Genomic DNA, 21,421 nt, shown 5'->3' on the forward strand with positions numbered 1-21,421 from the left:
CCTAATACTCAACAATATTGAGTAATACTGAAGAAAAAAACGAGCCACTAGTTGTAAAAACTCAAAAAAACAAAAAGAAACTCATAATATGTGACAGGGCCCCTTTTTAAGGGTAGTTTAATGTTCTCACATACTCTACATATACATTTACTGGTGCTTGTATAATATTAAGGAAAAATGAAAATAACTAAAAAAAAAAGGTTTACTTTGAGATTAAAAGAAAATCACAATAGTTTTTCATTTATTATACAGTTTTTTTTATTTTATCAACCTTGATGGAAGGCAGATATGTTTGTAAACAGCCTTTTTAGAAATGAAAGGTGTGGGAATAAATACAATTTTCTCTTTACACTTTTTTAGGGACTATAAAGTTCCTTGAGATGACTTGTGTTGTGAATCGGCGCTATATAAATAAACTGAATTGAATTGAAAAATAACCTGTTATACGTTCATTTTTATGTACTGAATATTTTCAATTGACATTTCCACCTCGAAATAAATCATGATGACGATGCAGGATTTTACTGTACTTATAGATTTCTTGTGTCGCAAAGAGAAAAAACTCTTTGACCGAAAAGCGGTTTTTAGAAAATCTGTAAAAGTAAAATAAAAATAGATTTTACTCATGAAAGAAAAAATGTTCATAGATCTTATAGAAGTTTTAATCAAACAGAGTTTCTCTTCTCTGTAGTTTGTACCTTAATGTTCTAATTCTAGATCAATTTCTGTCTAGAAAGCTGCATATGAGTATAAAAAAACAAAGTTATGTTAAAAATGAAGAATCTACAGCTATATTGCATCAAATAATTCTTTAAACTCTAGAGATTATTAACCAGGAAGTTTTTTTAGCGGCACAAAAAAAGCTTTGTTCTTGGTTCTTGACCTCAACCTGCTCTGCATTCCCAGCATTTAGACAGGAACGGTTACATTCCTCTGCTCCCCCCCCCCACTGTCAGTTCAATAGAGTGTGGAAAAGTAGGGTGTGTGGGTGGGCGAGTGGGCGTGGGTGCCGTCTCACCATCTGAGTCGATGCTGTTAAGTGCAGTGGGTGGAATGATTGAGACTCGACATTGACCCAGGGGACACACCTTCCCCATTTGTTCTTTACAGCTGCTATGCACCTGAAAACACACACACACACACATGTGGAGGGAGTTTTTTTGTGGACACAGTAATTGCAGATTTCAGTGGTGGGAGAAAGGTCGTTACATCCCACTGAAACCCACCAAATGCCAGTTCTGTAACCTTTACAAATGCCACTCTGAATCATTTGTGCTTGTGGCTCTCAGTGTTTTTATGCATTGAGAGCCGGACTTTGTGTTGAGGGTCAATGTGCTCCATCCCAAGCTTTCGCCTAATGGAAGTGGAGGAAAGTAAAAGCCTGGCACTCTGTCTCCCAGTGGCAGATTCTGTTAAAACCTTTCGGCAAGATAACTGCATGACTGCCGCCGGCGCGGTGGGAAGATCCAATGATCTTAGAAGCAACTGTTGATAAAACGACCCTGAAATCTGATCAGCCCCAAATCTGATGTGCTCAGAAGCTTATTATCCAGCAGTGACTTTCTGTTATAGATATAACAATGCAGCAGTTCAGTGTGAGCAAACCTACAAGCCTTTTTAACCCAAATTTTACTGAATTGAATAAAAATAATGTCTAGATATAAAGGATGGAGCAGATCTAAGCAATTATATAAATGTTTGTTTGCCACTTTCCTTCTGTAGTTCTTACCTCAACTAATATATTTGTTATTACTTTAAGGAAAAGGAGATTTCTCATTATGTAAATGGTGTCATAATATCCTGTGGCATAAATAACAAAACAAATATTGTTCAGAAACAGTTTCTTTTTTATTCCTTTTTATATTGCATTGATGAGTTATGGAGTTTTTTACCAACAGATTATTTATATTGGAAGCTATAAGATGAAAAAATTTTTCTTGTAGAAAATGTGATGGAAGAAACTCTAACGGGTTCTAATCTTGGTTGAAACAGAAAAAAAACACAGATTCTGACGTCTTATGAAGCTAAACTGTCTCTATGATGGTGTGCATGATCTGAACTTAACTTAAACTAAGAATAACTTTAGCTTTTTAGCATTGCCCTAAATAACTTTCAAGACTGATTTGAAATGACAGGTTTTGACAGGAAGGAGGCTGAAATCAATCCCACTCACGATGGCCTTGCACCAGAGGCAGCGCCAGTCCTGCAGCCGCCGCACGCTGCCACAGTTCTTGTCACACACCACGCATTTGGCACTGACAGGCAGGTTGCCTTCCAGCCACTGGTGTGGCATAGACACCTGAAAACATCCAAAAATATGAATGGATTGTTATTTATAAGTTCCCTTTGCTAAAGGAATATGGAACTAGCCGTTTATACCACATCGTGGCATAGCTCTAGTTTTCTGTTGCTGATAGAAATTGAAAGAAAAGAATCGAGGAAAGTAGAATTCCAACAAGAACAAGTTAGATATTTCTAGGATTAAATGTCTCACCCCATCCTCATCCTCAATAATCTCATTTCCTATAGAGGCCAGTGTGGTCCATTTGCAGTTGTTGGTGGAGCGAACTGCACAGCGCTTATGAGCCTTGAACTTGCAAACTGCAAAAAAAAAACATGAAAAGTAGAAAAAAGTTTCAGTTTCCAAAGTTTTTCCTACTCGCAAAAATATCGTTATTACTGAATCATTTTGTAGGGATTTTATGCATTACTGTAAAGTGACGTATAGGTTTTAAACTGAATAGAGAAGTCTGTGAACCTCAACATCCAAGACTTAAAAGCAAACTTTAATCTAAACTAGTGTGCTCTATTATCTCTGGCAGTATGTTTAGCATTGCTGTCCGGCTGGGTGGTAAAATTCTTTACAGTGTCCAACAGGTTGCCCAGTATCTGGCTCCATCCATTTCTCCATCAATTTGAAGCATCCAACAGTGTTCCAGCTGGAGAGACTCCAGCATGATGCTGCCATCACCATGTTTAACAGTAGCGATGCAAAGTATTCGTTTCCTGCCACACAAAAACACTTCTACATAACCTTTATATGTTCCATTTTGCTGCTTTTTTGACTACAGCAGCTTAGTTAAAATGTTGGTTTTATGGTTTGTACCAAGCTGAAACGTGCACTGCAAAAAATTTTAATCTAAATAAGTCATTTTCTCTTGAATTGAGGAGGAAAGTGAGACACTTTGCCAATGAAAAAAGGCAATTTACATTTAAAATAAGAAAAAAAACAAATGCATTGTCTTATTTCAAGTAAATATTATCTAATTATCTTATTTTAAGAGTAAAAAAACTAATTCCACTTGCAAATCATCTTATTTACTACTCAAATTAGGGGTTAAAACACTTAATTTAAGATTTTTTTTTTTACTTGTTTCTAGATCAGAGGTCTTCAACAGGGGGTCCGTGACCCCTAGGGGATCCATAGGGGTACTGCATGGGGGTCGCGAAAAGTTTGGTTGATTAGACTTTTTTTTTTTTATATTCCCCCTGCAATTTTTCTACTAATTGAAATGTCTTTAAATACACATTAACATGAATTCAACACACTGCAGTAAACAGATAAATGGAGGCAGTAGATGTCTTTCAGTCATCATTGCACACATTCAGTGACACACAGGAGCTCTTTCAAGCTGGGCACTGTTTCATTCACAACACCCATCAACCAGGAATCAGAATCAGAAATATTTTAATAATCCCAGGGTGAAACTACTTTCGTTACTTACACCATTTTTAATAGAGTGACCACCAACTTGATATGACACAATCTCATACAATACGTATAATTAGGGGGTCCCGGCTCCCATCTCGCCATCAGTTTGGGGTCCTTAGCCTGAGAAAGACCCCTGTTCTACATCGTTTTTGCAGTGTGACCTCTTATGGTTTCTTTTCAGGAATGTTTGTTATTGTTGTAAATCTCCCAAAAAAGGCTAAACTCATTTAGTGCACAGAGCAGTGGATCTTAGTAGATCTTGCAGACCACGGGTCCCTTGGCTGCTTTTCTGATGGATTGGACAGTCTTCTGTGAGATTTCCACAACCTGGGGTTTTATTTTATAACCTAATTCTACTGTAAACCTCCCTACAACTTTATTGCTGAGCAGTCTGTTTGCTTATTTTCTTTAATTAATCTTTTAGTTCTTCGCAGAAAAGGCCAACTAATACTAAATACCAACATATATGTATGTACTTCTATCAAATTACGTAATGAAAGGATGACCATTAAATACGTATGAATAGTTTTCAAATTAATAAGAAAAACAATGCAGATAGAAATCACTTGGCGTCCATTTTTAAAGCTAGTTTAGGCTTAATTAATCAATGTGAACTGATTTCAGAGGCTAAAATAAGTACATCTATTCTATTCAAGCCAGAAGCTAGGAGAGCTTTTAAAAGTAGAGCACTTTAGAAATGAATAACCGTGGGCATCGGTGTTTAATCATTGCTGAAGAAATGGAACTTGACAAACTTGTTAGAGTTTTTCTTCCTCTCTGCAGCTACGGATTATTACCTTTTCTGGCAGGAATCACAGCGTGTTTGCTTCGTTAGATCTGTGCAGGATTCTGGAATTTGTTCAGGAATTTTAACAGGGTTAAAAAATAGGTTTTTATCGGGACCCGACTTCAAAATGTTTTATGGACGGGTTCAGATTTTCCTGCTGATATGAATGACGCAGGAACGCAACTATTCTTTTGTCAAACCTGCAATAAAATTGTGTTTGCCTGGAAGCAGAGGAGTTATAAACCACTCAGTTAAGGCTCCAAATAATGATAAAAAAAAAATCTTTAACATAATATAATGATAACATAGTATGATGTATAGAAAAACATTAAGTCTGTAGGTACATGAGCAATGCCCTCACTGCTAACACAGACCAAGACAGCTTCAGCTTTCTTCTAATGTATGCATGGATGCAGAATCAAAGTGCAGCCTCCTAAAAGTGTGAGCGAGTGTGCACCTTCACAGGACAGGCCGTGGGAGGTGACGCCTGGCAGGGCCTCCCTGCAGACGTTGCAGAAGGTCGGTCTTGCGTGCGAGCAGGCGTACCAGTTGTGCATCCCAGAGAAATGCTCCATGTTGAACTGACTGGCCTGCGCCATGCAGAAGATAGAGGACAATTACTTTATGGGTCCAACTGACCCTGCTAGGAATTAAAATTTATTCTGAAAAATAAATAAACAGAAATGAATCAAGGAACACTAATCAGCAAGAGAGGCGTTGAAAAAAATCTAATCAAATCTGGACCAAAAGATTAAAGATTTTAGTTATGGAAACAAATAAAACTGGAAACCCATTGAGAGGTTAGAGACACTCACTTCATAGGTTTCCCATTTTTGAACCGACTTAAGCGCTGTGATCCAGTCCTCCATTTCCTTCCTGTTTTCGGCACAAAGCATTAATTTACGGAACGGGGTGATCACCTGTGAAGAACAGATGAAAATCAGTCAATTTTCAGACCGCATCTGAAATATTTGTAACCACGTCAAGCCAACGGATGATTAACTGATCTGGATGATGCTACAACAGATGAGCTTGTGATGTATTAAACTCTACACGCTTTGGTGTTATGTACCAATGCAAAACTCAGTGTGGCTGAGAAAGAATCACCTTTGACTTCAGGTTGAAATGAATGAAAAATGCCTTAACTTGTTCCAACAGTATATAAACAACAGCAACGTTACCATTCATCCAGATAGTCGGCACTTCTTTATTAGACTAAAGCAATTCAGATTTTAAGATTAGGGCAACTATGACTCTTACCATGCACTCAATTTATTACTACAGTAAACACTTTTCAAATGAGTCACTCTTCCTGGATTATGACTATTCGGAGATTATGTAATTCAGATTAAGAGTCAGCCGTTTGGAAACATCTATGTTTTCATTTACAGATAGAAACCTGAGCTGAGCTGTTTAGTATTGTTCAGTTTAGTTTCATTATCGGTGAAGTGTTTAAGGATTGCTTAGAGGAATTTGGAGGCTTTTAAAAAGGGAAATCATTCTTTATGTCACAAGTTAACATAATGCTTGAGTTTAAAGAGAGCATGAGAGATGAGGGGATAACAGGAAGGCACAGATATAACAGAAGATATGCTTCGTTTTACTGGTTTGAGATTCCAGCTAAGGTGAGGTGAAAAACAATTCTAACCATTATTCATCAGTACAACAAACTGTGATGGATGATATTTCAATCTGAAAAACTCACAGAGAGAGAAAATGCAATTAGAAGAGTTTATTGATACAATAGTTTGAACTTTGGCGCTCAGCCCTCTGCAGGATACATAAACGCTGATTTATACTTTAATGCAGATAAACTGATGTATGAGAGTAAGGATATTCCCCCCCGGGCCTGAAACTGGTGGTGGAGTTTAGATATATGAAGTTTGGTTGATCCATAGAGGCTGGTATACAGGGTGATGCTTGAGTTAGATGTCACTGAATGAACAAAGTTGCATAAACTGTCCATGAACTGTCCATGAAGAGCAAGCATGAAGCGACTGTGGAGAGAAAAAACTCCCCTTTGGGAAGAAATCTCTGGCAGAACCAGGCTCAACATGGCGGTCTACTTGCCAGACCGTTTAATGTGACACGGAACTCCATGAAAGTCTGGAGGGAGTACACACTGGAGGTGAGGTTGAAGGAGCATCGAGGAGGAGTCGGATGAGCTTACTACAATGGTGGAGAAGGGGATGGGGGTGGGTTGTCTGAATCAAAGTCCGACATACCAACGGATCTTGCGCTTGTTGAAGAGCAGGCCAAGAGATGATTTGGATTGGCTTTTAAGGAGATTGCTGGAAGATGATTGGGCATCGAGGAAATGTGGCTTGAAGCGGATTGGCTGCATTGGAGGCGGATCAGCCTCAGATTGAATGGAAGTAATCAGAGTTTCTTCAGTTGAATTTCCGCCTTAGCTTCATGTTCGTGCAGGTGTGGACAAAGACAAGCGCCCCTTTGGAGCGCCTCTACTACACCGCTGGAAATATTGCGCACACTGCTAAAACCCAATACCACAGAAAGACTTTCTTTCAGTGGTATTCTTTCTTACAGTTTTATCTTTTCCTGTTTTTTCTGACTTTTTTATGAGATATTATAGTTTTTTTTAATTGTTATTCATTTGTTTATCTCTGGTTCTGGTTCAGCTGCTTCAAGTCGTAGGGAAACAGCTGTACCAAACGTTGCATTTTCAAATTCTCCTGAGTGGTCTCCGACTTTACACTAGTGAATAAAGTGAATGTGATTGGTCGATTATCAAGAAAGCGGATTGTTGTGGCGGATGGTTTGCAAGCAGGTTTGGTTGTGGTCGTTTTCTCTGAAGCATCTTGCTAACCAGTTAGCAACTTAGTGCTAGTAGGTTCCCAATGGGAAATTCCATTGGGACCAAGTAGCACTAAATTGGTGACTTAGAAACGACGCTGTCAAGGAACGCTATGGACAGAGGAAACATGCAAGAGGAGGAGAGTTTTGTGTCGGAGGTCGTGGATGAGTCTCCTCTGTCATACATTTTTTATTTAGAGGCGGAAAGCGGGGACGAAGTTGTTGTGGAAGAGGACGCCAGAAGCTTGGTTTGGTGTAGAAGGCTTACAGCCGTACATGTTTGAGCCCTTGCCTCGCAACGCTGCCAGTTCTGTTAGCTCTACGCCTGCTGAAGACACAGACGTCCATCCCCGTGAACGCTGGGACGGAACTCAATGGGAAAGGAAATGATTCTTATTTCAACTGTTGCGTATATTAGCTGCGACATCTGAATCAAGATGCTATGACCGAAAAAATGTTATTGACAGATGACCGTTGATATATGATTGACCGAATTTAATTGGCTGACCTATAACTAACTGGCCTGCATAAGATAACGAAAAAAAAAAACCCACAGAGAGGACTCTGTGACAGGATTTTTTTTTTAATTGAAATTTTCAAAAATGTTCTGATAAAGAGTACATTTATATATATGTTTAAGCCAGAATGATTTGACATTTAAATATGATTTCCCTACGACTTTAAAAAACAACAACAAAGAAACACCCAGTCTCTGTTTTGCCGCTGCACAGTGAAACTGGGGAAAACCGCTGAAGCTGGAAGGAGTTTTTGTGTACCATTAAAACAGTGTTTGTTTGTTTTAGGTTTTTTTTGTTGTTGTCTTGGGCTGCATTTTAACCTGCAGGGGGGAAAACAAAAACAAATAAAAATGCTCTTAAAAAAGCAACCAAGTCTATCGTCGATGGTCATTAGAGTCGTCCAAACGCCCAACTTTACTTCCAGTCTCTGTCTGATATCGAACGTGTCTGCAGTATTTTTGGAAATCTTTGAGTCAACATAAGGATCTTTACTCTTTAGGGAAACATCCTGTCTACATTTAATAACAGCGGTAATCATCAACAAGTCTTTCAAAGATTTCAAAATGTCTAAAAATCATGTTGTCTTTTCTTATTTTGAACAATAAGAACTGTTTTACAGGTACTCCTCCTTATTTTTTCGAATAATCCATTAATACCGGTAATCAAATAGCAAGATGGTTAAAGAAGACTTTTTATACATTTTGAGCAGGTGAAACTAAAACTTTTCCAATTGAGGAGTTCTGCATAGAGCATATTGACAGATGAAATTATTATTTTTTTTTAAATCTTAAATGCATAATCTCTATATATTTTTATTTACAATTTTTATATAATACTGCTCTAAGTGGGCTGCTCTTTCAGCGATAGTCATGTTTTAGTGTCTCTATACTCCAATTAACGATTAATTGATTATTAAATTAGTAACGATTAATAATATCAATTGTTTCCACTCTATAACTTAACTAAAATCACATCTGGACAGCTGGAAAAAGTAATTTATTAATGCTTTTATTCTTTCAAACTCATAAAAGATGAAAATCAGAAATCAAATAAAATCCCTATCTCAACCAAATCCACATTAAATCAGGGAATATAAAAAAATTAGGACTTTTCTTTATCAAAGATTTATCCTTCCCACTTTTCAAAATAATAAAATAGCAGAAAAAGCAGGAAGGCATTAGCTGCTCCATCTCCCTATGTCCTTTTGATCTGACCAGCCCAGCTTAGACCAACAGCTACATGGTTGAGACCCATTAATCATTTTTATAATTTTCCACCTTGTTTATGAGCAGAATAACACCAACTACCAATTTGTTTCGCACATAATTATGAAGAGCAATGAAATGTCAAACTATCAATGAGTCATATCAAAACAGAGAAAATGCCACAAACTACTGATCATTTGGACAGTGAATTTAGAGAGCGTATGCTTTCTAAAACACATTAAAAAGCAACTTGTGTGGCTCTTTTTTAACCGGAATGTTAATAAATAAATTAACAATAAGATTTAAGATGTTAAAATTTGCGAAAAAACATTCTTTTAAATAAATTAATGTTATCATTCATACTGATTTGTAGAAACTATAACTTAAAAATGCTTTGTTCAATTTAAAACAATCAAATAACAGCTAGAAAAAACGTCACTCGGATAAAGACAAAAATTAAACATATTACTCCCTATTTCCCATCCAGATCTGTAAGATTTAGAAAATTGTTTAAGTGTAGGAATAGGCTGTTAAGTGAAAAAACTAAATAGAAATGTTTTATTATTCAAAATAAAGGGATTTGCTTACTGTGAAGCTGTTGTTGATGTTCTTGGTGCTCGTTTCAGCCACGCTGGCGTCTGATAGGTCCACTTCATCAAAGATCAGGGACTGATGGGGAAACAGAACTCTGCAATCACCTTTGATTTCGCTTTTTCAATGCATAAAGTCACATTTCTAATGATTATTTTCATAATTATTAATAATATAGTGAATTTAAAAGCAATGCAGGGGAACGTTCACATGTTTCTGTACCTTGCAGTCTTTGGCGTAGTAGAGAGTCCTCCCTCTGAGTTTGAAGTATCTCCTCTTCCATCTTTGGAAGGAGCTGGTCTGTTTTAACAGGATTCCCTCCTTCACACTTTTCTGTCATGAGAAAGGGCCAAAAAAGGTGGAGAAGGTAAGAAAAGGCGAAGAGAGAAAAAGAGAAAACAAAATATCTCATGTAAAAGCTATTCTACTTAGACTTCACACATAAACAGAGTGGATTCTGTTACTAGGACGACTTTCTTCAAACAAGCTCACAGCAGAGGAGGAGAGAAAGTAGCAAAAATAATCTAACACCCTGATAACAACATATTTAATTTAGGAGCATAATTTTTTCAGACTACATAGGAAACTAAGGAGCACCGCTCAGGAGGGGACTGTGAGACTACGATGCTCGGCCATCCATAGCAACCAGAAAATTATTTGCATAACCAAAATATACGATTCAAACAAGGGATCTAAAAGCCACCACTAATTCTATTGTGTCAGCGGCAGCCTGTTATCATTTACTTCTCCTTTCCTTCTGTTTATGAGCACACGCTCTGAGAAGACTGCAAGTCATGGGTGATAAATTTCAGATTTGACATCCAGCATCAACATGAGGATCTGCGCTGCCCGACGCTCAAACAGGCAAAGAGACAGATATCATCTTCAAACTCTCAGCAGGTTTCGTGTTACCGCCTCTGAACCTGTGCATTTATCATCTAATGTAGCAACATTCCTGCAGGACGGCCAGAGCAGCTCCGATCATATCAGCCTGTATGACAGGCTGCAGAGAGTACGGAGATAAATACCGTGCGTCAACCGGTGTGACTGATATCGCTTCGTAGATGACATCACAGCTGGTCTTATCAGGGCCACTCTTCCAATATGGTTGAAAAAAATAAATAAATATATATATATGTACAGAAACAGCAAATTTATTTTAGTGTCTTTTCATTTGTTTTTTTGTCATCTACAAATTTGATTTCTTTCACTTTCTCTCATCTAGCCTGTATGCCTGCTTTTTCCTGTCCAACCTGTTTGCAAAGAGATTCCCGGTTTCCTGGAGGGCAAACATATTCAACAGCAACGGCTGCAGATAAATAAAAGACTCCTGGATCAACTGGCATGTCTCTAAATGATAGATCCACTGAGAGATGATTGGAAATGATGGGTAAAAGCAAAATAGAGAAGTAATCCCAGGTTTCAGCATTCACACCACTCTTCAGTGTGGAAGGAACAAGAAGAAGATCGTAAAATGAATAGTAAGCAGTTTTAGAGGAACTCTTTTTTTCCCTCTAATTTTGTCTGTTTATTTCCTGAACAGAGCGCTAAACTTTGGGCAGGAGTTTGTCAAATAAAAATAAGAGTAGAAGCAAACTGATGCGCTCCTGCAGATAACAGGAAGCCTCAATGTATTTCAAAATGTTCTTTTCTTTATTCTTTTGAGCTTTCTTCTTCTGTTACGGAAAACATGCAAAATTCACCAGGTAATGATCTTTATTCACTACGCTAACTGTGAGCAAGAGATTTAAAGTTGAAAAATAATAGCTTTGTAGTTGCTATAAATGAAAACATTTGCTGTAATTGTAGTAGGTTGCATTTAAAGTCTTTGCAGCTGCATCTAAAAACGAGGAAAAAAGGCAGAAAACCTTTGATCATTGCATGCCTGTTTAGAAGTCATATTTTTCTTTGTGAAAGTTTCGATGAACTGATAATACTGTCTGGGTTTCGATTACTTTTAACTCTAAAACATCCCTAAACAATAAAGGAGAAAAACTTTACAGGAATTCAGATTAACAATGAGAATTTTTGATGGTTTTAATATGAGAAAGAAGCTAATAGAACTAAAGCACAGTACAGGTATGGCTAATATTAGGGAAGACATCTGGATGGAAACCCACGAGGAACAAAAAGTCAATTATCAGAAACGAGGCTGCACTGTTACACATGAGGGAGCTATAAATAGATGTAACTAAGTTTTTTTGGTTTGAAAATATGTGGGGGAAAAAACGCAGTAATGAATGCAATGAATCACTAACACAATCTCACTTAGCTCAGCTTATTGCAGTGTGTTTCATTTTCAGCACTTGCTCCACCGTGCAGTACTCCATCCGACTATTCTGCCCAGGGTTTTGTTTTTTCACAGCAAATGTGCCTTCTTCCCTTGAGGGGAGGGAAAAATCTATCGGCATCATGTTGGAGACAACAGCAGGGAATGAGAGGAAGGGACCGATGGTGCAGGAGTGACAGATTGGCTCATGGTATGGATCATTAGCAAGAGAAATGGAAAAGGGAACAGGAGTGTGTCGGAATAGAGGGAGAAAAAAGACGAGTTACAAAACAGTGACCTCCAGCAAAATTACATAAGAGAAAATTGAGGGCTGTCAGTCACCTTCCAGGCAATAAAAAAAAAAATGCACAAAGAGTAAAGGTCTGTAAGCTAGCTAGCACATCAGAGATAACATCAGGGTTCAACAATTGCCCTCTAGCAACCAGGGTTATCCAACACAGCGGCAGCTGCTCCAACACAAACAAAAGATTCAAGCTAATTTGCATTTTTACTTCTTAAAGCAGTTTGCTCCGAAACAAATAAACAAACAAAAACTTTGGAAATGTGAGGCAAAACTTTAAGGAAAGTAATTCTTTAAAGTATATCATAATCTGGTATCAGAGAGGCTATCCAGCTCAGTTTGGACTAAAGCAGCTGAGGAGCTGCTGGAGATAAATAAAGTCGTAAAATAAAGAAAACAAAACAAATATGTTGTGTGGTGGAAAACAAATGATACACATCACCCTGGTCCCACCGTCCTATTAGTGAAACATGGAGGTGGATGCATCAGGCTGTGGTTGCAGTCTTACCCTCCAGCTGGAAAAACAAAACCAATATTTCTGTTTCTTTTCTGTTTTGAAAGTATTGTGGAGGATTTTCGCAATTATTTTTAAAAGACCCGCCCTCTCCACTTAAAAAAAAATGCACATGCACATTCCCTGTAAGTGCTACCAAGAGGAAACGCCTTTTAAACAGGTGCGAGAGCATGCAAGAGCCCATTTCTCCTCATGCACGCTCTAGTTCAAAGTTGCTGTTCTCATAGCTCGTACAAGCTGTCTGAACGTACACCCTAACCCCTAAATAGAGTCAGTTAACTGACCGTTCAGACAGATGATCACGGCTTTTTGCTCCATTGGTCACGTAACTCCTCCTCCACCGCTGGGTGCCTGCGCCATCTTTGTTATTAGTCGTCTGTGTGGGGTATAACAGCCTATGGCGACTGCGGGCAGCTGTGACAGCAAATGCTTTGCGAGGAGAGCTCTCAGCACAAAGCATTCTGGGATATATCTGCCTCTTCTGAGGCCTTTCTTTTCTTCTCGTAGACACTTTTTCTCTTACGACCCTTGGCCTTTTTCAAAGAACCGAGGTGAGAAAGGTGAGCTTCAGTGACTGTCTGAAACTGTCACTCACCACAGATATATGCCTGAAAGCACACATGAGCAGAAAAAGATAGCTAACAGGGGACGAGCATGTAGGACGGCCTTATGTAAACATATCACCAGAATGATTGACAATAAGGAGGACCACTTATTGAGATGATCCACCCGGAAATAAAAGATCGTCCTCTATACCTTTAAATCGTAGGTCTTCAACAGGGGGTCCGTGACCCCTAGGGGGTCCACGGAGGTACTGCATGGGGTTCGCCAAAGTTTTGGTTGATAACACTCTTTTTTTAATATTCCCCCCTGCAATTTTTCCACTAATTGAAAAGTCTTTAAATACACATAAACAGGAATTAAACACACTGTATTAAACAGGTAAATGGAGGCAGAAGATGCCTTTCAGTCATCAATGCAGACATTCAGCGACACACAGGAGCTCTTTTAAGCTGGGCACCGTTTCATTCACAACACCTGTCCCATCAACCAAGAATCAGAAATACTTTAATAATCCCAGGGAGAAATTACTTTCATTACATGACTCCATCTGTAATCGAGTGACTATAGGACCAGTTTGATATAACACAATTTCATTCAATATATATAATTAGGGGGTCCCTGCTCCATCTCGCCATCAGTTTGGGGGTCCTGGACCTGAAAAACGTTGAAGACCCATGCTTTAAATAAAAGCAGTTAGATCAAGTTAATTGCTTCCTTTATACATTTTTTTTTTTGTAGCGGAGTCAAAATTATTCTATCAAACATAAGTTGTTTGAATTTGATGCATGTCGATACATTAAAGTAAAAACAAACAAAAGAAATCTTGCAGCAGAGTTAACATAGTCTATTGAAGTAAGTCTCTGTATCTTTGAAAATGGGGAGCCTCATAACCATCACCCTAATCAACAATAAAGAAACCTGTTTTTAACGGATCGATTTAAATCTAAATCTGCTAAATCTACCTAGTAGGACTGCATGACATAAAAAAAATATTGTGATGGCTACATCAGCTATTTGTGACTTCTTTCCTCTCTCTGCTCTGTTCTTCCATCTCTTTGCGACTTTGAGCGTTTAGAGAAATGTCGTTTGTGTTTGCCGCTGGCATCTGCTGCCGACAGACTCTGTCCAAATAGCTAAATATTACATAAGCATGAAAAACACAAGGTCATAATACTCGGCTGACAAGTTTTGCTCTTCAAACATGGTATGAATATTTCACATTCATATTAGCCACACTATTCACAGTGAATTTTGCAGCCGTACTGCCTCTACCTTTTGCAGCAGTTAAGTCGAAGTCCACAGCATTGGAAAGTGGCTAAACCAAGTGTTGAAATGTTGGGCGTGGCAGCAGCTGAACTGGTTCAATATTCTCTATGGAAACTGCTGATAAACGTTTGTGTTTACTCAGACTTATGAATACAATGATTATTGCTATACATCTGTACAGCCTGTTTAAAACGGGCCATCAAGGAATTTCTCTATGGTAACGCGTTCAGGCATTTTGCCAGAGTCGTTTCTTCTAATGAAACCGAGGTCCTTGAAACAAGTCCTCAACGATGTCCCATAAAGGAAATCAGATAATTACTGAACTAGAGAAGTGCAGAGGGCAAACAGATAGTACACATGTAATGTACACAGTAAATCATAAACGTCTGCGGTGTATCATCATCTGTTAACTTGTGGTCGCACAGCAGCCAAACCCAGAGGCTCGGCTCCTTGGCGCTCCGCTCAGAGAGATGCTGTCAGACAGACGAGTGTATTTATTAGAGCGGGACTAATCACATCAAAACAGTCAGCCCCTGCAGACCTGGAGTGGAGCAGGGACGCACTGACACACCACCCTGCACATCTGCACGCCGCTCACACAGCCAACCGGAGCTCTGGAGGACACCCCAACATAAATCTGTCAGAGTCATATCTGTTTGAATCTGGCCGGGTACACGCATACAAACACGCGCGTCTGTTAGCATATACCCTGCATCAAGGACAGACCTTCAGCTTCTACTTCATAAGAGCTATGATCAACAAAAGAATCATGTTTGTGGACAAAATGAGGAACTTCTCAATGTCATAATAAGGACAATAAAAGTTGACCACTGACAGTGAAGGCAAAGAATAGAAGAACATGCCTCAAACAGCTTAGGTCACAGCTGATCTAGGTCGTGCTTCACCAACTGAGCAAAAATTGGTAAATAAAATTAAAAGAAGACATGATTTACATCCAAACGACGTCTACATTTGGTTGAAAGGTGTAAGCTGTATTTTTCAGATCATTGAAAAGACGTTGAAAACTTGGTTTACGACGTCTATGCCTCCAAGTGAATTAAATTGCGACAAAATAAGACCGACCAATCACAGCTCAAGTTATAAGAACTATTTCTGGACTAAATCAGGACTGATGGAACATCCAAATTTAGTCTAACGCCTGGTTATTGGGGGCGAAACATCTGAATGCAGGAATATTATGATTATTCTGCTAACAGCATTTAAAACTATTCAGTAAAACCAATACAGGAGTGTTCTGTGAAGTTTTCTGATTTATTTTTAAGGTCCTTCATCTGAAAATTGTATAATTACATTACATTCTACAATTTAAACACATTTTTTTAACATAAATGCTATTTATGATAAATTTTAGAAAAAAGAAATGTCGCTTCTTCTGCGCAGGTGTCTAAAAAACAAGAGTTATTAGGTTCTTTGCTGTTTCAATTATGTTCACAAGCATCCACAGTGCATTCTTTAAGAGGAAACCTTTCAAAATAGTTTTCTTAGGTGACGTTTGTCAGGAGTCCCAGAACTGGACATTCCAATGTTAAAAAAAATAGTTCAACTGTTTGTTTTTTTGTGGTTAGTTTTAAAACTAAACTCTTCCCGGCATTACTTTAGATATTGTTTTAATATATAAACAAGACTGGAACGTGTATGTTTGGAAATCAGCGAATGTAAATCACTATTACCAAGATTAAAAGGAGGGAAGAACATTCTGAGCTTGGACCCTGTTAAATTATTGCGTCTTTTACTTTGAAAATGGTTTAAAAGAAAGTTCTTAAAATTGTTGTTTTGTTTGCATGAAAATGAGAGTAACAGCTTTAACTCTAATACACCTTTTCTACATATTTGTTGTAGCTCAAACCATTGAGTAGAATGTCCCAGCAATTGTATAACAATCAAGTGTTAATAAAGGGTTTGTTGCCAGATACTAGGATTTTACTGCTTCTACCATGCCTTAGAATGCTGCACAAACAACCAGGGTGTGTCAGTGAGCAGTCTGCAGAACCGGCTCATATATAGACGTTTAAAAAGGATTAACAATACATTATAATTAGCTATAAAAGCTAAATTAAAAGCCGTCCTAATGAAAGGAAGAGTGGAAAGCCTGAAACAAGCAGGAGAGAATGGGCGGTACAGGAACCGAAACACTAGAAACACGTGGAGCTTTGATTAACTTCACCACCATTTGATCCGAAGAGTCACAATGAAAACTTTAGCCTAATAAACAGAAGCACCACAGAGAGCGTTCTGACCAGCTGTCTCACTGTGTGGTGTGGAGGCTGCAGCGCCTCAGACTGGAAGATGGTGAGAAGAGTAGAGAAGTTCCTCTTCCCTCCATTAAGAACATTTCATCCCAGCGCTGCTTGTTCCCTGACCCCGTAACATCATCAATGATCCCTCACACCCCCACCATGGACTGTTCTCCCTGCTGCCCTCTGGGAAGAGGCTTCGCAGCATTCGCTCCAGGACCAATAGGTTCTGCAAAAGCTTTTTCCCCACCGCCATCAGACGGTTGAACCGTAAAACTCTAAACTGGACTCACATTATGTTGCACTACCAATGTTGCTGAACTCCTATAGTCCTTTTAAGTAGGAAACAACTAAATGTTCTACTTAATTTTGTGCCACATTTATTTTTGGACTGCACTTTTCATATTAATGCCCTTTTTCGCCATTATTTAAACTGGCATCTTTTTCTACTGTTTATATTCTGATCACTGGCACACTTTATATTGGTAATGTTTATCTTACTCCAACCGCACTATCATTACAATGTTGTAAGCTGTACGCAAAAATGTTGTGTTGTATACACTCTGTGAGTTCGAAATGACATTAAAGTTTGTCTTACCCCGAAATCCCACATACTCCGTCTGCGCTCCGCTCCACCCCGCTGCGCTCCAGACCGCCTGCACAAAGCAAAGCCTACAGCCGCCGCTGTTGCTCCGTCCCCTCCGCTCTGAGTTCCTTGGAGATCGTAGAGGGCATGCGCGAGATGAACCAGGGTTTCCGCGGATCATTAAAAATAATTACAATTCATAATTCTTTTTTTAATCAAGGCCTTAATTGGCACTAAAATTAATTAAATATGTTTATCGTTGCATTTATGATTCTTTAATAAAAAATGCTTCTAAAAACAATTTCGTCAGATATATTATATCGCTATTAATTTGCGTGGAACTAATCATAAAGCCGTATGTTCGGAAAGGAAGCTCGAGGCGGAGAAAAAGCTAGAGAATATATATACGTATATATGTGTGTGTGTTTACATACATACAGGAGTCATGGAACTCTGCTTACAGCTCCTTCATATTTCATGTACACTAATAACTTGTGTTCATGGTTCTTGTTGATGGCATTAAAATAATTTCTAATAGCATTAAAATAGCATTAAATTAGAGTCACTCATTTATCCATTTTTGAATGGATTTGATTAAAGTTTAAGTCCCTCGGTATAAAATAAATATTTTGATGGAGATGAGAAATCTGCTTCCTCGTTGGTGAATAACCAATAGTTTGGATCCAATCATTTAAATAAACGGTGTTAGTTTTTTTTTTTTTTATAGATATTTATAAGAATTGTGCTATAATTTCTAGTCACCGATCCGTTGCTGCTATATTTTAATTTGACGATGTTTGTTGATGTTCTTTTTCCTGTTTGGTGTGATTGCAATTGCGGATCTTGACCTGGCCGGACCGGAGCGGAGCAAAGAATAGCTTGGCTCCGTAATTTGTCGGAGACGGACGGAGAAGACGTACGTGGACGGAGACGTGCGGAGGAGTAGCGGTGGATGTGGAACAGCTCTCATTGATTTCCATGAAAGACAAGCGCTCCGCACGACGTACGTCAGCGGGGCGGAGCGGAGCGGAGCGCAGACGGAGTATGTGGAATCTGGGGGTTAGGGTAATAGTGCAAAGGTTTTCTGCCTTAGAGAATACGAAACAAAAACAAAACAATCAGGTGTTGATTTGATTTCACCTTGCTTAGGTTTGACCAAAGCAAAAAGGCAAAGAAAATGTTTTAAAAGGAAGCCATTCCCTGAGTGTGCGACTAGGAGAGAGAGCAAGACTTTAAAAGATAACAGGAAGGCTAAACAAATTCAGGCTGCTCTGTTTTATTATTATGGACATAAATAATGTTTCCTTTCAAAAACTTGGAAAGCTGCTGATAAATCTAACTCTGTTTACAGATCGTACTACATGCTGATTGATTTGAGCAGACTGTAGAAATCTGATTGCTCAAATAACATTGAAAAGTCAAACAGTAATCATCTGTCTCCGTTATATAATATTAAAATAGTTTTTTTACGACTGGTAACACCAATGGCATGACATCTGTCTCTGATAATAAAAGCCACTCACAGCAGGAGGGCTTAAAAAAGATACTTTGAACAGCTTTAATAAATCTTCTCAAAGCACCTAAAGAAAAAATAGCAGGTCAAAGCTTTTAAAAATCTGGAGAGCACAGCTCTGCCACAAATTTCCGATAGCTGAATAACTAAAATCCCAGATCTAAACAACACAAAGAAGTGCTTCAGTCGACTTTCCAAAGATTTACTGGTAGCATCTGCAAGAAAGTGAAGAGTAGATCTCTGAAGACCGTGAGACACTTTGTCCACTGTGGACTTTAGCCCAAGATAAAACCACAGCACACAGAAAGCTCTGTATCTCATTCAGGATGTACTCAATATCACATGCTAACATAAATGAATACGTCACATGAACCAGATTGTTCCCTGGGAGACTAACCTCCTCCACCAGCAGATTTTCTCGGGGCTCCTCTGAGAACCTGGAGTCCAAACTGGCATAGTCACGCCTCAGATTGGCGTCTTCTCCGGGCCCTCTACGCAGCAGGAGGGCTGCACAGCACCCACCCGACCTACAAAACCCTAGCATCTGCGCATACTGATGACCTCACTTAGTCTAGAAACTTTACCACACAGCCTGTGTGTCTAATTGGACGGTATTTGCCCTTCTCTATCTTTGATATTCCCAGCTGTCCTTTTCCAAATGTATTTCCACACACCCCCTGCTCACACACACACATATACACCCCAGCCTATGTTGCAACTCCTTTCACACCGGCAGCTCTTCGGACAATACATTCCCTACTTCCTTGTACTCAAACTTCCTTTGTGAGGTGGCCACGCCCCCTCAGGTGTGCTGCCTTAATGTAGCTCTCCCCTTTGCTCATGCATAGGACAAGGCGGAGCATGCAAACAGACTCTGCCTCATGAGTCACGCACCTTATCATGCAAGTGTCTGTGGCTGAAAGTTGATAGTAAAACTCAACCACTTCCTTCGGGCTATAAATAAAACTGGAGGAACCTGTCTTCACAGAGCAGACAGACACACACTCTGAGGCTCACACACCTACCCTTGTTTGGACAAAGCACCGACTCCCCCCCATGACCCTAAAAGTGACGTCCTGCTTCTGCAGGATCAGGGAATTTACCTGTGCAGGCAGTGCTGAGGCAACAAGCAACAACAAACACTTTAATGGCACCCTGAGCTGATTTAAATCCTAAAATGTGTATCGTATAAAATATACAAATGTGCGCAGGTGCATGTGCACACAAACACAGATGACAAAATGATGGGGATTGTGATGGCGGGCTGCTTTGTTTAAAGGAGCTGGAAATGTCGCTGCGATCACTAACTCCTGGCAGCCTCTGTGTGTGTGTGTGTGTGTATCCACTGCTGCTGTGTTGCCTCTGCGCTGTCATCCAACTGCTTACAGCGTCAAATCAGCGTCTCATCAGCCAAGGCAAATTGCAGCCAGTGCTTGCTCCTCTATGTGTTTGTATGTGGATGTTTTTACTCTAGTCGGTGGATAATTCGGTCTCTAATGAGCAGAAACATGCTGCTTCCCGCACACTCATCCGCCGACACCAGCTCCCCTTCTCGTTGCCTGTCTTTGTCTGTGCAACCATGCGTCAGGTTTTCCTTACTAGCACCTTTCAGTCTTTTTTATTGTTTGCTTTCCAAAAACTTGAGACGTTTTCTCTCTCTGTCTCTCTCTCTGAACCAGTTGTGATTAAATCATCTCAGAATCGGGTCAAAGGCCTCGGTTAGCAGCTAATGAATCATACTATTCCTACTCATGTGAAAAGACTGAGAATAGCACATTATTCCTGTGCAGTCAATCTCAGATGTGTCCTTGGCCCTAATAAAAAGGTTAGAACGAAAAATGGAGGCAGAAATATGTAGCTGTTGTCTTTGATATGTGAAACTGACTGATCCTGCTTCAAAGGTTCAAACAACCCAGTTTAACAACTTTTAGGCGAGAGATATTTGACTTTTGGAAACTTGCAGTGGCAGCTCACAAAGTCATGTTTATTAATGGAGCTGTGGAAATTACCCAGCTGTGATGGAGGATTTTTTACCCTAGAAGAGAGGAGAAACAAAGATTCTTCATCAAAAGAGGCGAGAGGCTTTTGTTTCCTCTGGAGGAGCTGCAAAAATCCATGGCTCAGAAGGGAGAAGCTAGTGACAGGACAATTTTAAGTCATGCAAATTTGATCTTTAAGAGAAGGTATTCAGAAGCAAGCCAGAAAAAAATCTGTTTTTGGCGATATATGATATTTGGCTGCCCTAAATAATATATTGTGTGTGTATATATATATATATATATATATATATATATATATATATATATATATATATATATATATATATATATATATATATATATATATATATAGACGTTGACTGACTCAAACCCCAAAAAACATGGATACCAAAAAAAGTAATTGATCAATATCTTCTGATGAACATACAGCACTCGCATTTTTATCAATAAATTTCATTTTGTCAACAGGGAAGAATATTACGATGTATAGTGATATTTCGATATCGTGATAACATTGTATCGTGAC

The 21,421-nt window shown here is 38.9% G+C and overlaps 1 protein-coding gene across 2 annotated transcripts in view; it reads right to left on the reverse strand.

Annotated features, from left to right (window-relative positions):
* The window catches only part of si:dkey-172j4.3 (diacylglycerol kinase delta), a 122,191-nt gene that overhangs the window by 35,061 nt on the left and 65,709 nt on the right, over positions 1-21,421 (reverse strand). The window contains exons 1-8 of one of the 2 annotated variants that reach the window (XM_038302108.1): positions 19,293-19,652; positions 9,850-9,960; positions 9,625-9,705; positions 5,315-5,419; positions 4,957-5,089; positions 2,495-2,601; positions 2,174-2,299; positions 1,019-1,121 (exon numbers count right to left, since the gene is read on the reverse strand). In XM_038302108.1, the coding sequence (XP_038158036.1) occupies positions 1,019-1,121; positions 2,174-2,299; positions 2,495-2,601; positions 4,957-5,089; positions 5,315-5,419; positions 9,625-9,705; positions 9,850-9,960; positions 19,293-19,439 (913 nt within the window). In that variant the 5' untranslated portion in view covers positions 19,440-19,652. Of the gene's footprint in view, positions 1-1,018; positions 1,122-2,173; positions 2,300-2,494; positions 2,602-4,956; positions 5,090-5,314; positions 5,420-9,624; positions 9,706-9,849; positions 9,961-19,292; positions 19,653-21,421 lie in introns of those variants that run through there. The other variant, XM_038302107.1, reaches the window with a different exon arrangement.

This window comes from Cyprinodon tularosa, unplaced genomic scaffold (assembly GCF_016077235.1).
Source record: "Cyprinodon tularosa strain WSP-4 unplaced genomic scaffold, ASM1607723v1 ctg482, whole genome shotgun sequence".
In the NCBI taxonomy this organism is placed as follows: domain Eukaryota; kingdom Metazoa; phylum Chordata; class Actinopteri; order Cyprinodontiformes; family Cyprinodontidae; genus Cyprinodon; species Cyprinodon tularosa.